At 35.5% G+C, this 24,154-nt stretch overlaps 1 protein-coding gene across 1 annotated transcript in view; it reads left to right on the top strand.

The window, feature by feature from the left end:
* LOC125654950 (uncharacterized) overlaps positions 1-24,154 on the top strand; it is a 113,700-nt gene that overhangs the window by 41,060 nt on the left and 48,486 nt on the right. The window contains exons 9-17 of the mRNA XM_056144012.1: positions 641-661; positions 1,251-1,310; positions 2,358-2,402; positions 7,256-7,300; positions 10,051-10,140; positions 11,098-11,346; positions 11,911-12,480; positions 21,227-21,321; positions 23,737-24,154. The exon at positions 23,737-24,154 is cut by the window's right edge and continues 782 nt beyond it. Of these exons, the coding sequence (XP_055999987.1) occupies positions 641-661; positions 1,251-1,310; positions 2,358-2,402; positions 7,256-7,300; positions 10,051-10,140; positions 11,098-11,346; positions 11,911-12,480; positions 21,227-21,321; positions 23,737-24,154 (1,593 nt within the window). The remainder of the gene's footprint in view (positions 1-640; positions 662-1,250; positions 1,311-2,357; positions 2,403-7,255; positions 7,301-10,050; positions 10,141-11,097; positions 11,347-11,910; positions 12,481-21,226; positions 21,322-23,736) is intronic.

Genomic DNA, 24,154 nt, shown 5'->3' with positions numbered 1-24,154 from the left:
TATAGGTTTATCACAATATAATAACTTTATATATTCTCATCTCAGAAGATTTTATGGTTTTGTTTGATGACAAAACTAAAAACTAAAAGTGGATTTTCAAAACTAAAAGTGTTGTTTTTTTTACTGGAAAGCTGAGTTTCACCAGTCATACATTACCACATATGGGCGATGATAGCGACTCAATTTGACATTTTTCATTGCTGAAAATAAGACAAGTTGACAACGGATTACTCCGTTTACCTGATTACATGTAGGACACAGTGTTTCAGACAGGTGTGACCAGTCAACAGGGGGTCCTTACTCCTCCTAGGCATCTGATTCCATCTCTGTTGTTTCCGGGGATCATTATCTAGCTATTTCTTAATGTATTTATTAAAGAGTTTATAAGATTGATCACTTCGTTATGTTCACTTGTTTACTCATAGGAGAGGTAATATAAGTGATTAATTTAAAAAATCTACAGATTTAAACAGTTATATTTTCAAAATGTAATTCTATGTAAGTCTGAACTTGTTGGGCATTTTTCACTATTTCCCAGTTATAATGGGTCGTCAGTATTCCTTGCTTGTCGTAAGAGGCGGGCCTTCGGATGAGACCGCTAAACTTGATAATTATCTAATATGTTTTCCATTATTTCTAGGAAAGGACGAAGAATCCCAACGTAAGTAGTATCCTATTCAGATATTATTTCAAAGGTTTGTGTAGAACAAAAGATCCATAGGGTTATATCTTATCTGTAGTTTTCTATGTACCTGATAGACGGGTTGCATCATAGGATGGCGCAATGTGTATGTCATCTGGAGTGAAAATGTAGTATGAGGCGTTCTCTCTACATAAAAACAAACAACACTGGTTTGTAATGGGATCAGTGCAGAATGTTGCACTCCTCTTCTACGTTACACGCAATACAGAATAATAAACAATGGACAAAATAGGAAATCCAACACATTTCAAGCTTAGCAGGAAAGTGTAGCACAATGAGCTCTATTGCAAATCAACATGAATTATAGCCAATGTATTGGGTTTTTTATATCACGAGTAATGCTTGACATGGGATATAGTCAGTCTATGTACAAATGTAGGGCGCATAGATGTAGAAGAATGATTTCCTGTTTTCACCATCTACACACATTGTCAATATTATTCTTTTGTCGTTTTTCTATGTCATATAGATTGGTATAAGATTCGTTCTGTTTTAATTGTGTTTGAGTAGAAGTAGTGAACAAGCGAACTGCCTGTGTTTGTTTTAGCACTTACATCAATCGGCAAACAGAGAGATGGATATGAAGAAAACAGTAACCCTCCTGCTGGTAAGGTATCATTCTGAAATATTTACAACAATTTCTAGCAATTTCTACACGTAAGTGACTCGATATGGATCGTATTATGTAGATTGTTAATTTCTAAACGAAAACAGGCAACTGACAAAAATGTAGATGTTACAGAGTTTTCAACAGTCTCGACTAAAATAAGAATTTTCATAAATTTACGGTCGTTAAAATGATGAACACGTGAACAAAACAAACAGGGATAAATCTCGCAGAGAATAAAAACCAAGAGGATGAGAGGACCTCAGGAAATATCATTGGTGCGACAAGGCTCGCAGGAGGTGCAAGCATATAAAATTGAACACAGGGAAAACACTGTCGTTTTACTGACATAGGTGGGATAAGGTGACTAGGAGGGAAAAGTTATTCATTTGGAACAGACATACGCGTGATAGTTTTATGTCTTTATCAGGTAAATGAAGTAATTCGTTGTCAAAATCAGCGTGGAAAGAATGACTTTTTTTTATTTCTACAGCATTCGGGCTAATGGGAAGTAAAGCATGATTATTGTTGGACGATAATCATATTTTACCTTTGATAGTCAAACATAACTATTGTAAGGTCTCCCGTCATAAAATGGCTGAAATATTACCAAAACGGCGTAAAACAGCAATCAATTAATTGTTTGACAGTTTTTACATACTGGTTTTTCCTACGGATTATTCGGATTTCGCCGGTCAGCAAGTGATTTTTACTCCTCTTATGCACTTGAATCCACATCTAATATAATTAGAGGTCAGTGTTTGCCCAGTTCTCAATGTTTGGATTTTTTAGATTGATGATTAATCACTGTACGTGATCATCATTTGTTCGGTAAACGCTCCACATGCTACTGAATCAAATGACCACAATAATGTTGAAATTCGTTTTGATTTTGTTTTCTCAAAAATACAAACAAATATACAATTGAAATTCAACGGCACTAAATACAAAATAATTCCAATTTTAGAGAAATTAGTACAGGAATGTATTTGTGCAAGGTAGGATCATTCATTATAAAAAACAATTGATATTACTTTATGTTTTAAGAGTCAACGAAACCTGAAGATAAAGAAGATAGTGTCCCTAATGAAGGTAAAATTGTGTATTTTTATATTCATAGATATCCATCATTTTATGGCGTCATATTCATGGTCAGGATAATCTGTATATTCAATCATCTTTTTAAAACCATGTACAACTATAATCTTATGAGTCTATAGTTGATGGACTGAATTTCAGTATAATAGTGTACACACCTCATGAGAAACGGTGCAAGGAGCAAATGTATGGGCTGAAAAAAAAAATTGAGAAGGGTAAAAACTAAAAATCATCAGAAAAAGTGTTCCAAAGGATTTTTATTGTTTAAAAGTGCTTGAAAATTACAATGGGAAGGCTAGTAAAAGTTAGAGTTTCTATCAAATCCGGAGATGAACGAGATAAGTGAGAAAAAGTATCGTTAATCATATGAAGTTCATTGCTAGTGCAGTCGGGCAATAATGCAGCTAGTATTAATTCACAATTTGCATTAAAGTCGAAAGCAAGCTACATGTATACAGGGTTCACGTTAGTCCGATCGATCGATACAAGCCCTCAACTAACCATACATTTGTCCAATCAATAGATATACTTCTCCTTGGCTAAGATGATATCTTTTCCGTGATGCTGCACATGGAATTTTCTGTTCATGGCATGCAATATCAATGCAAGGTGAAGATAACGAACAGTGATCAATCTAAATAAAAATGCCTCTAAGTTAGCATAATTACCATCACTTTATATCTATATCTAATTTTTTTTTAAAAGTCTTCATTTAGCCTACCACTGATTCAATCAGAACATGAGTGGGGTTTGTTATTGGTACAAGTCTACTTTCTTCAATCGTTAAATCATCCTCTTCAATACTTTACCTATTTAGTAGTATTCTGCTTATACGTTCCAATCAGTGAATACAGAGAGAGGCCACTACGCTGGTATATTAATCAATTTCCCCATAACAAATAATATGGTATAATTACACTAGTAAAACAATTCACTTTAACACAAACTTCTATAATACAGTAAACACATTTTTTTAAAACTCTTTTTGTCTCGAAATACCTGGCCACATCTTTTATTTCTAGGGTTAATATGTTGGCAAAATTTTACGAAACCCAATATAATGTTCTAGTTTGACATGTTATAAGAGTGTCCAGTTCACGTACACTCCATGTACATTGTACGTATAACTTGATGGCGTAACCTAAAAAGTAAATGTGTCTACATTAGCTCCACGACGCCATTTTTAATTACTAATTATATATGCAAGTGAAAGGTTTTAAGGGGAAACGATGTAATCATTGGTGCAGCCTTTTGACAAATAAACAAAGGATTGAATTCTTAAAAATACATTTTAATAATTTTCCCTTATATTTTAACACAATTTGTTTGCATAATGGATACAAAGGACCAAATGTTTAATTTAGCAGATATGTTTAGATAGATAGTTCAAATTTAGAATTTCTTTAAGAAACTATTTATTTGCACTTACATGTAGTTGTTTTTCATACCCATGTTACAAAGATTCCGCTTCATAATAAAACAATCATTTGCAGTTTACTTCTGGATTCTGAATCGTACAAACATTTTTTTGGTATACCCCTCTATCAGCTATTGTACCTATTAGTGGTTAATTTTATTTGGGGGGTAATATTTTACGTTTAGCATTGAATATTTATTCGACCAAATTGTACCATCCGAGAAGCATTATGATGCATAACGTCCAAAATCAAAGAAACGAATGACAAAGGAAAACAAAAAAGATTGCACTGCCTGATGAACAGAAAATTCGCCGTCAAATCTATCAATGCATGAAATACACACAAAACATGTGTACATCCATGGTAACTATGTTGAAGTAATCAACTTGAATGCTTTACATGCACACAACTATATTGTAGATGCATATTGTTTTCTTATATTGAAAGGACCTCCCAACTTTAGCTGTGGCATATGGCCCCTGCATCGTCGTTAGCCACGGTTACTGAGTCCGGTAGTACCTACCCTACCTCAAACCGCGAATGCATGATCAGCAAAACCATCGATTTTCAATAATCTTTATAAAATGACGCAATTTTTATTTTACCAATCACAGCTACAATAACAGATTTTCGATACTCCACCACTAAAACGCCCAGTGTTTGTTTACAAGAAATGACAGACAGAAAACGCTATCGATCCCTGTTTACAGAAACAAGTAAAGTTTATAAGTATTTATTAAATGAAATTAACAACAGTATCTACGCTTGTAAATTCTGTGTTAATAAACTTAACCGTATTCTGAAATTTCATGAGGAAATTCGGGGTAAAGTGAATGTGTTGAAATCTGAAAAACTAGAGTTGATTAGACAATTATCTAAAGAGAGTGGCGTGGTTACGCATACCGTATGGTAAATTTATTACACCGGCTAAGTCAACAAAGAAGCGTCTATTAGTTACATCAGCTAAGAAGTGTCTGGTTTGTTCTCAATCGGCAATCCTAGGATTATTCTGGTAAGAGTACGCAATGACCTCCGAATGATTTTCTTTCCACCAAAAAATAAACCATGGAAGGTCATCGATTGGTTAACTAATGAACAAAATATTCATGAGGATTTGTTTTATCATACATCCACGGCATTTGACGTAGTGTAAACGTAGATAATAGGCGTGGCTTGCAACACCGATGGCCCCCATGATTTAGCAAAACATCAAAGTTTGAATTATGCATTTTGCAATGCCGTAAGATGTTCATTTATATCTTAACTTAAAGGTTTGACATTTTATTTTTCTGAAACGTTTGTTAACATTAAAGGACACATCGCATGTTTTTAAAATTTTTAATTTTTTCAGCAAAATTTTGCGATATGCATATTTTCTTCGATAGTTTACGCGCCATTATCTGTGACGTCATATGCGACCTCGAGCGAGAAGATTTGAAAACAGTTGTTAGCCATTTCATAAACATATTAGATTTAATTGGCAAACAAACAATTATCACATTAACGGCTTGTAAATAACACTGCATTGGGGTGTTTTGTGCCGTTTAAGGATGTACTTGCAGTCAATAGAGAGGTTTAAATCTGTGTTTTTTTTTCAATTTTCGAAGGAAGGTATGAGGGACAAGACGTGAATATTTTTTGTCGGCACAACGACTTTGCCATAAGAAACTCAGTAGAATTTGTCCCTGTACTTTTTTAAACAAGCATTTGGACAAAGACGGAGATAAACTGCGAGAAAATGGTTCTATCGAAGCTACGCACTGTTACATATAGGGCTACGGTTTATGCTTTCCGTTCTGCTCTCAAATTCAATACACACTCGCACCAACTGACCTTCACCTTGTAACAACATAAAGGCAGAACTTCGCTAGCAGTGTCTACCAACTGGTAGTTTTAAAAAAAGAAATTTAAAGATAAAAGTTAATTGAACTTTCAATTATAAATAATAAAATATGATATTTCCCAACTTTGAATTGAATTATAATGCTTTCATTTTTTTTAGGGACCGCGTACGTATTTACAACAACAGCATGCCGCTTCCTAAGTAACAACGTCACGTGTAGATAACAAAAAAATAAGGATTAATAAAATTGCTTGAATAAAATAATTTAAAAGTATTGGGATTTTCACCATAAGTTTGATTATTTTTCTTTTCTTTTCTTTTCGAAATGCACCCGTGACAGTAGGCCTAGTTGTCAATGATACATGTATACTGATCGTATCATAATTTAGGTCTATCTAACTTCTCCAAAAATAAATTTAATAATATTTGCACTGTTTATTTTCAAAAAGCAACAACGCTAATTACAGTTGTTTACAGAAATGACATTACCAAATAGTGTTTAGACAGTGATCCCATGTAAACATTATTTACTCGCAGATTTCATACTCGCTTTCCTCGCTACATTTGGGTCGCTATTTGTATGCACTGGTGGCTAAAAGATATAAGACTCGGGAAATTTGTCAACATCGAAATAAATGTTATCCATGGTAAATAAATTAGGCCCCTAAAACCCGAGTTTTTAAAAATATCTAACACTACTTTTACAACAAGTTGATCGAACGAAGGTCACATATGACGTCACTGTACCACGTGACTACCTATCTAATTAACTAGGCTTTTTGAAATCGGGGCTTAGATTTAAGTCCGTATTGTGGCTAATTATCGCAATACTTCAGCGAACGAACTATTACAATTAATTTCTATTAGCATAAGGAAGACAAAATGCATATAATTTTGTATACTTTGAAAACACGATATGTGTCCTTTAAGGGCTATGCCGTCGTTTGAAATCAGGTTTGTCTGTTTTTGTTAAATCGCTATTGGTAATCATCGTATGACCGGTTTTAAATCCTTTGTTTATATTGAGCACAACCTTGTCTAGATTTCTCTTTTTGACAAACGGGATTATTTCAGCTTCTCCATCGTCACTTTCCCATGTGTATGTAGTAGTATTCCATTATCACCTGTGTATGACGTTTATGTCTCTCAACTGAATCACTACACAAGAGCTGGTTCTATGTATAATCAATTTTGAAATCGTGACAGGCCACCGACTTACAACTCCATGTTACTGGGGTTTAAACAATCTCTTTCAAGGTCAGAATTTCGCAAATTGTATGATAGTTATACCAATGTGGTTTACGAAAGTCACCTATCATTGGGGGGAATGCTGTCTTACGTGTTTCATACCTAAGGTCAGACCGTTCTTTAAACACTGATTTTGACTACGGGTTACTCCGTTTACCTTATCAAAACTTAGGGCTCACGGTCGCTGTAAACGATTGACATGGGATGCTTAGTCTTTTCGGGTGTATCGTCCTACATCTCCTATATTCAGAGTCAGAAAATAGCGAACGCTTAATTCAAATTCCTTATAGGGGTTATGAGATTGATCACTGTTCTTTATCACCTCTTCATGTTTTCAGAGTCACAGAAACCTGACGATAAAAAGGAAAGTGTCCCTGATGAAGGTAACATTAATGGTCAAGATAATCTTTATACTCATTCATTTTTTAATAATCAGGTATTACTATAATGTCATTAATTTATGTAAGTCATATACATTTTTCAAATTCTATGGTCTTTGTAACAATCTAGTTTGCCAACACAACCTATCATTGGGTCAAATATCTGACTTGTTTCATACCGATTGTTAGGCCGTTCTTGTCACACTGACTTTGACTATTGATAACTCCATATACATGATCAAAATATAGAGATCACACAACGGATATGACCGGTCAACAGGGGATGCGTACTCCATCAAGGCACCTGATCCCATCTCTGGTATATACAGGGGTCCGTGTTTGCCCAACTCTCTATTTTGTATTTCTTATAGGAGTTATGAGATTTATCACTGTTCGTTATATTCACTGTTCATATAGGGCCAATGTTAATTGAATGACTTTTAGCATGGTATTGTATATACGTCATGAATAACATAAAATGAAAAAAAGTCAAAATTTTCCATCCTTATAATCAAGAGGAAAAATAACCCCATCTGTCCAAACCTGTATAGGAATCCAACCAGCAACTTGTGCGTAATCTATTACGTGTTGCAGGTTGCTGTACAAAACACATTTTAAAAACATCGTGTTTAGCATTTCGGTCAAATTCTAGTAATATACTCTGTATTAAAACTGAAAATCTGTAGCACTAGTTTGCATACTTCCAAAGCTTTATTTGTCATATATGTTAACGGAAATCTATTAACGCATCTTTATGACAAATGAGATGACTTTTTCTTTCTCATTTTCGACTTCTCATATTTGAGTAGCATCATATTCTATTATCGGCTACATCTTTCTGTCTCTCAACTGATTAATTTACTGCAAAGAAATCGATGTTACAGAGTTTAACAATCTCGTTTAAAATCAGGAAATACAAGTTGTCATTAGGTCAAATGGTGTTTCATGTGTTTCATACCAATTTGTGGCCGTCTGATTTTGACAACAGAGTACTTCGAGGGCACACGGTGGGTGTAACCGATCAACAGCGAATTTTCGTGATCACGAATTATAATCCTTTAGTAGCCGAGCTAAAAAAAAATATTTTACTGTTATCAGACATAATTTTTTCACAATTTAGCTTCTAAATCAGAAGAAAAATATTGATGTGACCTTTAAACTCAACATTTAATTGTATAGACTTTTTTATTTCAAATTAACTCGAAATAGATTGGTTGAATACTGTTTGACGTCCTTCTCCAGGATTTTTCACTCATGGAGAAGTCACCACTGCCAGTGAAAAGCTTCATAATTTATGCCTATGCTCAGCGTTTACTGCATTTGAGCAGGGTGTCTTTATTGTGCCACACATGCAGTGACACGGGGCCTCGGTCTTTTTCGTCTCATCCGAGGAACCACCTATTTAGTTGCCTCTTACGTCAAGCAAGGTGTGTTGATGACCTATTCTACCCCTTTTCCCCATGGGGTTCATATTTGGATATTGTATTGGGAATATATGTAAATGGTAAATTGACAACTCAACGATATGACAAAGTGGATGACTTAAGATTCTCTATTGTCAACTCCCCGTATATACGTGGAAATATCCCATAATTACCTTTTTATGGTGTTTATGTCTCTCAACTGATTCGATACATGAGAACATGATCAGCGTATGATCAATTTTAAAGGACGCAACACGCTGATCAATAAGTTGTTGCTACTGAGGCTTCAACAAATTTGATTGAAGTCAACATTTTGCAAATTCTATGGTCGTTATAATGCTCATTTTTAGGAAACCCAAAGTGGCCTTAACTGGAATGCTGTCTGACGTGTCTCATACGGATTGTCAGGTTGTCCGTTACACATTGATTTTGACTGCATATTATTCAGTCTGCCTAATAAAAATATAGGGCTCAATCAAGGATGCTTACGAGTTCGAGTGTATCCAATAGACCTTTTAATTTTGTATTTCTTATATGTGGTACGAGATTAATCACTGTTCATTATCTTTACCTTTTCATCTAAGGGTTAATCATTTTGCCTTGATTTAAAAACTGATTGTACATAGAACAAGCTCTTGCACATCGAATGATTTGACAGAGGTAAACACCATTAGCAGGTAATAATGGAATTTTTGCTAATTAAATAAGGGAAGTTGACGATGAAGAAGCTGAAATCAGCCCGTTTCTTAGAATGTTGAGTTGTTTGTTTACTGTTATTATCTACGTACAATAAAATATAAGTACGCGGCAGATGTGGAAAGAAATCTAGTGTAATAAGTATAGCATATGTCGTTGATGTCTTTCAACTGATTCGATTTGCAAATGCCTGTTCTGCGTGTGTTAAAGTTTTAAATCGAGAAAGGCTGCCGACAAACAAGTTGGAGTTGTAGGGATTTCAAGTCTCGTTTAAAGTCAGCATTTTGCAAATTCTATGGTCGTTCTAACGATCTAGTATACCATTACAACCTGGCATTGGACAACATGTTGTCTGACGTGTATTACACTTACATGTATTGTTAGACCGTTCTTTAAACATTGAGTGTGACTACGGATTACTCTGTTTACCTAATCAAGATATATGGCTCACGGTGGGTATGGCCGGTCAACAGGCTATGCTTACTTATTCCACATAGGTATATGATTCCACCTCTGGTGTATGCAGTGTCCGTGTTTGTGCAACGTTTAGTTTTACATTCCTTATAGAAGTTATGGGATTCATCAATGTACGTTATCACCATCTCATCTAACGATCAGTGTCTTGATTTACAGTAGAGAAAGAAATCATGAAGCAAGGAATTGATTTCCTATTAAATTTGTCCCCAAAACATCGGAAGTATCACAAGGGCATAGCACAGAGGTGTAAGTATGCGATGAGACATGATTTTATGCTTTCTTAAATGACAATAGGTACCCAAGCAATATGTCGCCTAATCACCCTGTTGCTGTCAAAAAGAAGTCTTTGTTGAATAGCTATTCTATTCGAAATTGTGCGAGTTTCTACCTTCAACACAGATTTGCCTATTAAAGGGACTGGTTCACGATTTTTGATCAAAATATTTTTCATTTTTTATGTTAAACATTAAAAATATAGCTCACTTAATGTTGAAAGCCAACATTTTGAGCTTCTGAATGCAAGAATGAAAGCAATATTTTAGCCTTAAATCTGTGTTATGTAAATAAAGACTCGAGTCTTTTTATGTAAACAAACAAGTGAAATATTGATTTTGTAATATAATTCATCTTAATTTTGCATAATCACAAATTTAAATTTTTGGATGACACATTTTACTCCCAAAATGCTTGAAATGTGAAAGATATAATAATCTTAGATGGATATCCCTTTCTTTTGAAAATTTCCTAAACAATAGCATACCCCGCAATCTTTGTTTACAAAACAGATAATAAACTCTCTAAAATGAGTTTCTGTGATGATGTATAACCTTAATTTTCATTTGAAATCTTTCAAACACATTAGATAATAGAATTTGGTCATTAAACGTGGAAAACAAAATTTTGGGTAAAATCGTGAATCAGTCCCTTTAACAACTTCAATGTTTTAATCAATGCTTGAACTCTATTGTCGTATATAAATGAAAAGGTGTCTATAAATGTGATAATATTTAAAAGGATTTTTTTGTATTAATTACTTGAAAGTGAAGGTTCCAGATGATGTTCTAAGATTAAGAAAGTGATTTGAATAGCACGATGCATACATTAAAAAATCCATTTGTCAATTTGATTTTCAATCTACAAATAAATGCATCTATTTACACATGACGTGTAAAGCATTACAATTTACTTTTGAAAATTGTATAGTGAAAGTCCCTGTAGAAGTTCTTGGAATGCCAAACGCAGACATTCAATCCTTTATCAGAAACTACAAAAAAGGGAACACAAAAGTATACTGCGGCCGTGGAATGGTGGTAGGTTGCTTCGAGGCAGGAAAGACAACTCTGGTGAAGAAATTGAAGGGAGAAGATGTATCTCAACCACCAGAATCCACAAGAGGATTAGAAGTTCATACAAATATTTTTATTGTGAATGAAGACGGAACTAGTTTGACGGGTAAAGAGGATGTGTCTCAAATAGGACCATTTGCTCAAACTGATGGGGATTGTCTTAACATTGAGTTTTTCTTATCAAAGATATATTTTTTAATGTTTTAAACACGTTACCTTTGCTTCGTAATCCAATTACAAATATACATAATCAAATAATTTCAGAAATTGTAAAGTTATGTAATGGCGCACATAAATGTGAGATGGGTGATTGTTGATGGATCTTAAATGGTTTACCATTTTCGTAGCATTGTTTTGATTTATTACGATATGCAAACAAAATAATATCATTTAGCAATCATTTCGACATGCATTCTGATTTCTGTAATCGCCCCAAAACATATTAATTAAAAAACATCAACAAATATTCTGATACATTTAGACAAAATTATGAATCCTGCAAGTTATAATCCTAGATTGAATTTTATACTGTTACCCCATGACCTGTTTACTTATGTTTCTTTCTCGCTAGCCATTAGGATTTGTAGTGAACATGCTTTCCAGCTGACAACTGCATGTCCAAATTCAACTAATTGTTCTTTTGGATTTTAAGATCAAAATTCCATTTCAGTGAACAAGGATAAGAAAAATGAAGAACCTTTGCAAATAATTCTGGAAACATCTGGGAGTGAAGTTCAAAAGACTTCATTGAAAGCTGAACATTCAATTCCAAAAGCTGATGAAGAAAACCCGGGTACAATTATCCCACCAGCAATGAATTATACAGAACCTTCAGCACAAAAACACGAAAAGAAATATGATTTGCCTGGTCCTGCCTCTGAAAAGCCGAATGATATATTTAGTAAAGTTGAGCAAAAATCTTCCAACACTGGAAAAAATCCTGTTAAGCATCCCATAAAAGATCAGATTACAGACAGTGTTAAGAATAAAACAGATGAAAATCAACAAAGTCTGACATATGACAAAGGTCGTATTCTACCTAGTGTCAGTGATAAACCGAAAAAGACGATAAGTTTGTTGGACTTTGCTGGTCAAGATGCTTATTACGCTTGTCATCACATTTTCTTAAGCCCGAGGACTTTTTACATCCTAGTTACGGATATGTCTAAGATATTGACCGAAAAACCAACCAACGCTCATCAGAAAAAGGATCTCATATTCAGGGACTGGACTTACCAGGGTATGAAACTTTTATCATTGAGTGAAAATTCATCTTCATGTTAATAAAACACATTGATATAATTTACAAAGCTGAAAGAAATCCGCGTTCAATATCCGTAATATGTATTCTGAGGTGACATTATTTGAACCTATCGGTGAATGTCGAGTAAATGCATATCTTTTTTTTTTCAGAAAAAAGTTATAGACATTCAATAATAAACATTATTATATAGTTAATAAATAGTCTATTATAAAATCTGCATAAAATCTAGAGAATGTTAGCGTTCAATATCCTGAGAATTTATTGAACGCTAACTTTGCATTGCTTAAATTGTATGCGCCCGGAACATTCCGAGTATGAACGTTCAATATTGACGTTACCGTAACGACGTAAACAAGCCAAAATGGCAGACATATTGATATTTACTTAAGCAAAATGTTTTACTGTACATAAATTATGATGTCCCCATTCACAAAATCAGTTTGCCTCATGCATTAATGACGGGTTAAATATTGAACAGTTAAGAAATGCATGCTGTTATTGCACACCTTCACCTTAGATGCCATTATTGATGAATTTTCATCTATTTTGGAGGAGTTTGAGTGCAAAGGGATATGATTTAACAACGAAATACTTTAGCTATATAATAAAAGTGTTATTGAACTTATATAGGTGAATATTGACACTCGTTGGCTGTCAAAATGCACTCGCAAGCTCGTGCATTTTCACAGCCAACTCGTGCCAATATTCACCAATATAAGTTCAATAACCCTATAGTATTTTATTGATAAATTGTAAAGATTTTGATTTGCGAAATATTTCTCAAGAAAATTATGGGATCCACATAATTAAACTACGATCTTGCATTTCGAAAACCTGGAAAAGGTGCTTGTTTATTTTTTGACCTCTTGTATATTTTTTAAAGATCAGCATATTTATATTCTTAAGGAGGAATAGTACATCGCCGTAAGGGCTGACTTCTTTTTGAAATTTGAATTAAAATATGAATTTCAGTAATAGTAATATATGGACCGCCGCGGTGGACTAGATGTTAGAGCGTTCGTCCCGCATGCAGAGGGCAGGAGCTTGAATCCCGGCCGCGACAGACCTAAGTCGTTAAAACATGTAGTGACAGTTCCATCGCCAAGCACTCGGCATCAGGTGTGAATGTCACGGGTCCTCAGAAATTACCTTAAAACACAGTAGGTGTGGCACGCTAAAGAACTATAGAACGCGGAATTTATAACGAAGCAGGATCGTGGAAATCCCGCCAGGAAATTGAAGATATAGATATTGCATTGTTGTCCCCTTGTCCTCGAGGGTCTCTGCAGCCCAGTAGCTGAGTACTTCGTTACTAGCTTGAAAATATGGATGTATATTTAATTGCTGGGATAAAATTTAGAAATTCAATTCAAAGTTAAGGATTATATCTCCGTCATACATAGCTCTGATCCTTGGACAAATTTGGCTCCAGTTTTTGGCATCTGGTTTTCCTTTTAGCTCTTACAAGTTTTTTGTCATTTCGAATTTCCAAAATGTCGGCTTGAGCTTCACTGAAGAGACATTATTTGTCGAAATGCGCATCTGGTGCATCAATATTGGTACCGTATAAGTTTTACATTGAATGTACAAAGAAACCAAAAAACAAAACAGAAAACCCAAACATCTTGATATATGTTTAATATTTGATTTTTAACGTAGACATCCATAGGTATTTTTCATTATATTTGTTGTTTAAATGTGTCTAATGTCATATTATTTGATATGATTTAATAAAAATTTAATTTCACCTTCATTGATTGTCAGCTTGATCCATATCTCTTGAGAGTAAAAATGTTTAAATAAATCAAGAGAAACTAATATACTTGACAAATAAATATAAATACCATTTATCATTTTGGGCTGGAATTGTATTTTGTTCATGAAAATACCCAATGCACCTTCAAAAGTTATGCAATTATAAACCAAAGTAACAAATCGCATAAATGAAATAATTCTTTTTAATATGTTAACATGGAAACAAAGCTCTGTGGGTAGTAATTTTATTTACTTTCCGGATCATTTTTAGATTGACCATATGAATTTTGACGTATCAAAATAAAGGACACCACAGAGTCGTCCACTTCTGCTTCATACTTAGATATTTTTTGAAAGTAAACTATAACGGCAAACTGACGACTCAACTGTATGACAAACGGGATGATTTCAGCTTCTCCATCGTCAACTTCCCATATTTATATAGCAATATTCCATTATCACCTGTATATGGTGTTTATATATCTCAACTGATTCGATATGCAAGAGCTTGTTCTGTGTATAGTCAGTTTTTAAATCGAGGTAAGCTACTGACAAACAAGTTGATGGTACAGGGATTTCAACAGTCTCGATTAAAGTCAGCATTTCGCAAATTCTATGGTCGTTATAACGATCTACCTCGTCAGTACAACCTCGCATTGGGTCAAATGCTGTCTGACGTGTTTCATACCGATTGTTAAGCCGTTCTTGGCACACTGATTTTGACTGCGGATAACTCCGTTTAACTGATCAGTCAGGATATAGGGCTCACGGCGGGTGTGACCGGTCAACAGGGGAAGGTTACTCCTCCTAGAAACCTGACCCCACCTCTGGTGTGTCCAGGGATCTGTGTTTGCCCAACTATCTATTCTGTATTGCTTATAGGAGTTATGAGATTGATCACTATGCATTATCTTCACCTTACATCAAGTCAAAATTGTAAATGATTTGAGAATATCTTTGACCTGTGCCGAATTAATAAAGAACTGTAAGTCTTGCTGATAGAAATAGCTCCACTTCACTTATATGATGACGTAATAGTTAAGGACGGAAATTATTCACGTAGCACGATGTTTGTTTATGTATTCACAAACGATATTTAGTAAAATATGAGACGTTTGGAAAAATACTAAAATTTGAATATGCTGTTATTACTTGCTTTTTTCACCTTAACCACACTGTGTAAATTGCAAAAAATGGCCAATTTAAAAAAATGTTCTCTATAACAACAATGCGGTGTAGAACAAGGAAGTCTTTTCCAAAATTGTGAATTTCATGGACCCTGGGTCAGGGGTTCTGACTGCATGGCGGGGTCAGGCTTTGTATATAGTGTTTATGTGTAAAACAGTATAGAAAATATCATCTTCTGTAATACTACAAATACTAAATTGAAACTAAATGGATATTTCGAACGAGCAGTTACTCCTCTTCCACAATGGTAAATTTTATGATTCCCAGGTAAGGCAGGATCAAAATGGCGAGTGTTTAAATGAAAGATGCTGATAACGAACAGTGACCAATCTCATAACTCACAAGCAACACAAAATAGATAGTTGGTCAAACAGTAACCCCTGGACACACCAAAGGTTTAACATTTAAAAAAATAAATGTAGTTTGAAGCATCTTTGGCACTTGGGGGAGGGGATACAGTGTACATTTCCGGGCCTTAAGGGCGTGGTAAAAACTGCGACACATCGATCAATATTCCAAAATCGTCTTCTCTACAACTGCAAATCTGGAAGAAAACTAAACGCATAATGATTTACATTAGGGAAGTCTCTACTGAGTTTGTAAGTATCATGATCCGCGGGTTAGATGTTCTAACTCCAGGGCGACACCAAACATTAGATGACTGGCGTCATGAGAAAAGGGCCCTTAATGTCAAAATTTTACAATTTGAGTTTTAACTCGAAGTACCTTCGCTAACATTTTTTGTTTACAAAACTACCAAACCTTTATTCATATCATGCGTATCGAGTGTTTTATTGGCATTTTTGGGATGAATGTCCAAAAATATTTTACCGTCACGCGACGTCAGAGACGGTGATAATGTATATCGCATAACACGTAAAAACACACCACTTTTATCTGTTCATTTGATGCAGAAGGAATGTAATTCTTGGGAATAAAATAGAAATGGCAAATAATCAAAATTAAACAAATCGAACACCAGGTTTCATTTGCAATGTGCAATTGCATGAAAGTGCATCAGCTTCAATTCATTATGATTTTCATATTTACATATGTTTACATGCAAGGTGAATATAACGAACAGTGATCAATCTCATAACTCCTATAAGCAATACAAAATAGATAGTTGGGCAAACACGGACCCCTGACACACCAGAGGTGGGATCAGGTGCCTAGGAGTAAGCATCCCCTGTTGACCGGTCACCCGCCGTGAGCCCTATATCCTGATCAGGTAAACGGAGTTATCCGCAGTCAAAAGCAAACAATCGGTATAAATTATGCAAGATATGAATGAATATCATGAATATATATATATATATATATATATATATATATATATATATATATATATATACCATTGCGTTGATTTACAATCATTATTTTCGAACGTATGCAACATAACAAAAAGTAGACTAAAATAAAGCAAGTTTCCATGGCGTTCCGAAAGGACCACTCGCATTCTTGACAGTATAAAACCACACGACACCGAAGAGATTCACATTTGGGACAAACATCAGGTCTGGGAGAGGCGATTTTTATATGAGGAAGGCATTCCAACCAAGTGAATGAAACTGTTGAACAATTCATAACTCGTTTACGTGAAAGAGCTGTGTATTGTGAATTCGGTGTAGCCCAAGATGAAATGATAAGAGACCCAAGTTATTGAAAATGTTTGCCTCATAGATTAAGAAGGAAATTCTTACAAATGAAAGACCTTACTCTTGAACTTGTCAGACAAATGGCTCAGACCATTGAGTTTTCAGGAAAATGAGCACTCTCCATGGAAGGGAAGGAAAGTCACGTGATATCAACAGAATCGGTGAATAGAGTTTAGGAATCGATGTATAGGAACAGGCCAGCAAAGAAAACATCCGATACAATTTGTTTCGCATGTGGAAGAAGAGGACATATGAAACGTGATACAAACTAACCAGCCAAGAAACTGTCATTTCATAAGTGTGGTAAACAAGGACATTTTGAGAAAATGTGTAAAAGTGAAAAGCATAGTCATACGTCAAAAAAAGCACAACGACAGAGTGTTAGAACTGTTGATGATGCTAAATATGCATTCACTGTGAACAGCTGCGAGTCCAAAAATGTGTTTGCCAACTTAACAGTAGGAGGAGTTGAGACCAAATTATTAGTTGACTCTGGATCAACAGTAAATGTGACTGGACACAAACAATGAGAATCCTTAAAGGCAAACAAGATGAAGTGTACAAGTCAGAAATCAACAAAAGAAACAACTAATTGTTCTTGGTACATTCCAAAACTGATGTTCAAGTTAAGGGAACCAGCAGGATGATTAATATTGAATTAAATGTTATTCGGGAGGAAGGACCAGGAATTCTTTGTGAAGATTCAGCAACAGAGCTAGGATTGCTGGAAATAGAGATACCCCACATTAACATGAATGTCGTTGATAGAAAGTCAAGGAGTGAAGGAGAAATTTCCAAAATGTTTCACTGGAATTGAAAAACTATTCTCTCAAAATTCCATTTGATCCAGATGTAAAACCTGTGGTACAACCTGTCCGATGTGTAGCTTACCATTTACGTGAAAAATTAGAACACAAACTAGATGAACTTGTTTCTCATGATATCATTGAGAAAGTCGATGGACCGAGTCCTTGGGTTTTGCCTGTGGTAGTTGTTCTGAAGAAGAATGATATTCGTTTATGTGCTGACATGAGACAAGCAATCAGGCTGCTATGCGTGAAAGATATTCTATACCTACCGTTGAAGAAGTGTTACAGGACGTTAATCAAAGCACTGTATTTTCCAAACTTGACATCAAACTTACACACCAAATTGTACTAGATCCAGAATCGCGAAAGATTACTACATTCATGACTCACAAGGGCATGTATCGTTATAAACGACTTCTGTTTGGTATAAGTTGCGCATCAGAACTGTATAATAAGATCATTCAACAAACAGTGGATGGATGTGATGGTGTTGGGAGTATCTTTAATGATATTGTTGTGCATGGAAAAACTACAGATGAGCATGATAAACGATTAGATGCTGTGCTTCAAAAACTTTGTGACCGAGGAAATATATTGAACATTGAGAAATGTGAATTTAACATGACACATATTGAATTTATGGGACATTTTCTCTCAGCACAGTATCGATATGACTAAATCTAAGGTGGAGGCCATTATGGAGGCTAGACAACTTGAAACTATTTCAGAGGTACGGAGTTTCGTGAGATTGGTGAATCTTAGTGGTAGATTCATTGCACATTTAGCCACTATATAGCGGAACCATTGAGGAAGTTGACACGTAAGAATGTTCCATTTAAGTGGGGGCCAGAACAAGCTAAGTCATTTCAGGAACTGAAAGACCAGTTGTCACAAGCTAGTACATCGGGATACTTTGATCCTTTAGCGCAGACCATTGTGATTACCGTGGAAGCTCAATTGGACTTGCTGCTGTACTTGTTCAAAAACAAGGAACTGGCTATCTAGTTATCATGTACGCAAGCAGAACTCTCACTGATGTTGAGAGGCGATACTCTCAAACTGAAAAGGAAGCATTATATCTGATTTGGGGATGTGAACGTTTTCACATGTGTCTCATTGGATCAAAATTCGAATTGTGGACATATCATTGACCGCCGGAGTGTATATTTTCTGTCAAGTTAAAACCGAGTGCGAGAATAGAACTTTGGGTTCTTCGTTTACAATCATTTGACTACCATGTGAAGTATATTTTGGGAACAAAGAACATTGCAGACTCATTATCAAGACTTGTACCAAAACTGGTTAATAAACGATCAGATAATGATGACATCGAGGAGTATATTCGTAGTATTACAGTAGATGCAACTCCTATAGCAATCACAAGAAAAGAAATTGAACGCGCATCAGAAATCGATGATGAACTGAGTGATGTACGTAAACGTATCTTATCAGGACAATGGGAGCGTTGTCATTTCAGGGAATATCTACCTGTCAGGAATGAACTTTATACTATTGGTCAAATTATTCTGCGAGGTACCAGAATTGTGATACCGAAAAATCTGCGTGCCAGGATTTTTGAATTTGGACACGAGGGACACCCCGGAATTGTTTTGATGAAGAGAAACTTGCGTTCAAAACTATGGTGGCAAGTGATGGACAGAAGCGTAGACAAAACCTGTTGTAGTTGTAATGGATGTCAATTAGTGCAGCGTCTAAACTAGAACCCATGAAAAGAACTGAGCTGCCAGGTGCTCCATGGGAACAGTTAGCTGCAAATTTCTTGGGATCTCTACCTTTCGTTCGTTTTAGTGGATTACTATTCGAGGTACAAGATTGTGGAAGTTATGAGACCCACTACAGCAGAGAAAATTGTATAGTGTTTAAAAAAGATCTTTAGTTTGTTTGGACTACCGTTGTCTATAGCTACTGAAAATGGACCACAATTCGTCAGTGAAGTGTTTGCCACATATATACACGAGAATCAGATACACCATCATAGAATAACCCCATTGTGGCCTCAGGCTAATGGTGAGGTTGAACGACAAAATCGATCCCTCATGTAGAGGATTAGAATTGCGCAGGCAGAAAAGAAAAATTGAAAGGATGAACTTGACACTTACCGCATGATGTACCGTTCATCGCCACACTGTGTTGCAGGGAAAAGTCATTCAGAACTTATGTTTGGAAGGAAGATGCGTACAAAAATTCCTCGGGTATATGATTTCCACATGGATGATTTTGAAATATCAAGATGAAGATGCAGAGATAAAAGACAAAGGCAAAGACTATTGTGACAAGAAGCGTGGATGTACATATAGTATTGTTATTCCAGGAGACAAAGTATTTGTTAAACAACATCGCGAAAACAAGTTGGATACAACAATCAAGCCAGAACCTATTACATGTATTGTGAAGGCTAATCATGGAAACAGTGTTATTCTAAATTCGAATGGAGTGGAATACAAACGGAATGAAACCCATGTGAAAAAGTATATCGAACAGCCGTTGTGTCAGACTACTGTTCCGTCACCTGTTGCGATGCCACCTATGGATTCACCGCCTGAACTACATGTTGATCCGCCGGTAACAACAATTGACAGTCCAGAATTGTGTGAAACCGAGTCTATTCCAGTTGAATTGCCGACCAGTAGACTGCAACGTGTGCGACGTATGCCTACGCGATTAAACCATTATGAACTGTGAATGTGATCTTATGGACTGAGATTATGAACTTTAACTGTTTTCAATATTTGGGTTTAAATTGTATGCTGTATGCATAAATTGTTATTCAACTCGCCTGAACAATTTAAAAGGATTTTGTTTGATAATTAACAGATAGTTCAATTTTGACATTTTGTTGTATAAATGCTGCTGGTAGCTTTATATTCAGTTAGGGGGAGGATTGTAGTGTTTATAATAAGTACGAAGGTGTTTAAAATAAGTACGAATGTGTTTTGTACGGGTTCTGGGGTGTCTGCGTTGTTATTAAAATGGTAAACCTTTAATGGTATTTTGTATCTCGATACTACGGTTAAATCCGGTACCATCGATCTATCAGGGTCGACATCACAGGAGGGCATCTTGTACATTAATTTGATACGGTACGCAATGCTGATGCCACTCTTTATTTCAATTACATGGAAGTTGGGATAACAATAATTTCTTCAACATAACAATTTTACTGCAAGTTAAATTGAAAATATGAATGAACAGCGTATCTAGATTGCTTTATGACTAACAAAATATTATTAGCATAGTTACATGGGTGATACCTTCATTTTCTTGACTATAATGAAATAATATATTCAACAGATTACATCAACCACTGGCTGGGTTCAATCCACACATACAGTTCGAAAACAGCTCCAGTCATTTTGGTTCAATCGCATTCAGAGACAAAAGAAGAGGTTAGTAGTTCATTGTCAATACCTGAAAACTAACCTCATGGAACGTGAAGATAACAAACAATGATCAATCTCATAACTCCTATAAACAATACAAAATAGATAGTTGGGCAAACAGGGATCCCTAAACACACCGGAGGTGGGATCAGGTGCCTTGGAGGAGTAAGGTGACACTCATATTGATTTTCAATTAGATGCTAGCATCACTAAGCAAAACATCCCCGTCAGTAACTTTCCACAAACAGGCTAATTTAGTACTCTACCACTGTATATTCAAATTAAGATATAAAACACTAGTTCATTAAGCAACCGATTGCCGGTCTTTCCCATTCACTCGCCTATTTAGAAATATGCAACTATGTATGGTTTGTGATGCTGTTACAAATACTTTAAATTTTCGTAATGAAGGTTAAAAGCATTACTTAGGATTTAATATATCTTAAAGGTGAATGACGGGACTTTGAAAATAAAGGAATTAGAAAGGATGCAAATATGTAAGTTGGAGATAAGGAACAATAATCAATATCCTAACTTCTATTAGCAATACGAAATAGAAAGTTGGTCAAACACGGACGCCTGGATATACCAGAGGTGGGATCAGGTGCCTAGTAGGACTAAGCATCCCATGTCGACCGGTCACACCCACCGTGAGCCCTATATCTTGATCCGATAAACGGAGTTATCTGTAGTCAAAATCAGTGTACAAAGAACATCGTAACAATGGTATGAAACATGTCAGACAGCATTTGACCCAATGATAGGTTATATTGGCCAACTAGATCGTTATAACGAACATAGCATTTCGAGATACTGACTTTAAACGAGACTGCTGGAACCACTTCACCATCAACTTCTTTGTCAGTGGCCTGCTTCAATTAAATAAATAATCATAAGCAGAAGAAGCTCTTGCGTATCGAATCAGTTGAAAGATATTAAATCTATATGCAGGTGATAATGGAATATTGCTACATAGATATGGAAGTTGACGATGGAGAATATAATGAACAGTGATCAATCTCATACATGCAACTCCCATAAGGAATACAAAAGAGAGATCTGGGAAAACATTAACCTCGGGACATATCAGGGATGGGATATGGTGCCTAGGAGGAGTAAGAATGAAATATCTAACTACAAAGCAGATGTCGAAGAGGAGAGCTAGAAATCAGTGTTATATTTGTTGACAATTAAATTATGTCAATTGCACCCTGTATATGACAAGTCCAATCTGTTCAAATGGATATTCATTTTCATTCATATGTCAATTCATACTAATGTGCTACATTGAACATAGATGTTGACGGCAAACTAAAACCTAAACATTGTGACAACGGATATTACTTAACTTCTTCATCGTTCGCTTTCCATATTTATGTAGCAATATTCCATCATCATCTTCATAGTTTGTTTTTGTCTCCCAACGGATTCAATATGCAAGATCTTGTTCTGCGTATGATTTGTCTTTAAATCGAGACAAACTACTGAACATCAAGTTGATGTTACAGGGGGTTTAACAGTCTCGTTCAAAGTGAACACTTTTTAGTTTGTATGGTCGTTATAAGGATATAGTTTGCCAGTGTAACATGTTGTACTGTCCAATGCTGTTTGACGTGTTTAATACCAATTGTTTGGTCGTTTTTTGCTCTCTGATTTGGCTGCGGGTAATTAGGTGTACCTGATATAGGGCTCACTGGGGGGGGGGGGGGGGGGGGGTTGACCGGTCGACAGGGAATGATTACACCCCTTAAACACCTGATCCCACCTCTGGTATATATATATATATATATATATATATATATATATATATATATATATGGGTTTCTGTTTGCCCTACTCTCAATTCTGTGTTCTTCATAGGCGTTATGAGATTTATCACTGTTCATGATTTTCAGAGGTTCATGAAATCCTCATCAAAGGATTGTTACTTTTATTTTATGATGTGTTTCCTTTTATACTGCTCAAATTTTCTTTCTACAACACGATCAGAAGCACAAACTATGTAGGACATACTATAAAGGAATACCTTTCTCCTGTACAAATCAGATATTGAGCAACAGACATTGTAATTTTCAACTTTCAACTTTGTAAGTTTTGTAAATCGATTGATTGTATCTTGTTTAATGTCCCTCTCGAATTTTTTTCACTCCTATGGAAACGTCATCAATATCGGTGTAGGGCATCAAATTTAGGGCTATGTTTGGCGCTTACTGCCATTGAGCAATGGGGGTTATATAGCATGCAACACCTACTGTAGCACGGTCATCCGTTTTTAACGTCATATCCGAGAACCCATGACATTCACACCAGATGTCACTACATGTTTTAACGAATCAAGTATGTCGCAAGTTTGTGGAGGTAGACCTCAACTTGATATGCTCCCTTTATAAATTGATAATTATGACCTAATTTTATTTTCAGAGAGAGAACGGCTACTTATTGGATTTACTTAGTGGTGTACCAAATGAATTACACTGCCATCTAAGCCAGGAGAGGGTATTTAAAGTAGAAAAAGACTATGACAAAAATATGAATCAAATCAAATCAAGCATGTTAAAAGTGGTTATGGATAAAAGGCACTGGGGAGAGACCATCCCTACATCGTGGGTTCATCTAAAGGCACTTTTAATGGAAATCAAAAAAGGACAAAAGGTTTTGCAAAAGACAGTCCTCGGGGATACTTTGTCATCTAAATCAGATCAACAAACCTTGAAATTTGAAGGGGAAGAAGATATGACGACAGCACTGAAATTCTTTAATAACATTGGCGTTATTCTCTTCACCACTTCCTCAGAGTCCATCATTCTTGACGTACAATGGTTTGTGAATGCCTTCAAGC

Source organism: Ostrea edulis, chromosome 7, assembly GCF_947568905.1.
Source record: "Ostrea edulis chromosome 7, xbOstEdul1.1, whole genome shotgun sequence".
Classification (NCBI taxonomy): Eukaryota; Metazoa; Mollusca; class Bivalvia; order Ostreida; family Ostreidae; genus Ostrea; species Ostrea edulis.
This window is presented reverse-complemented; position numbering and strand designations above follow the sequence as displayed.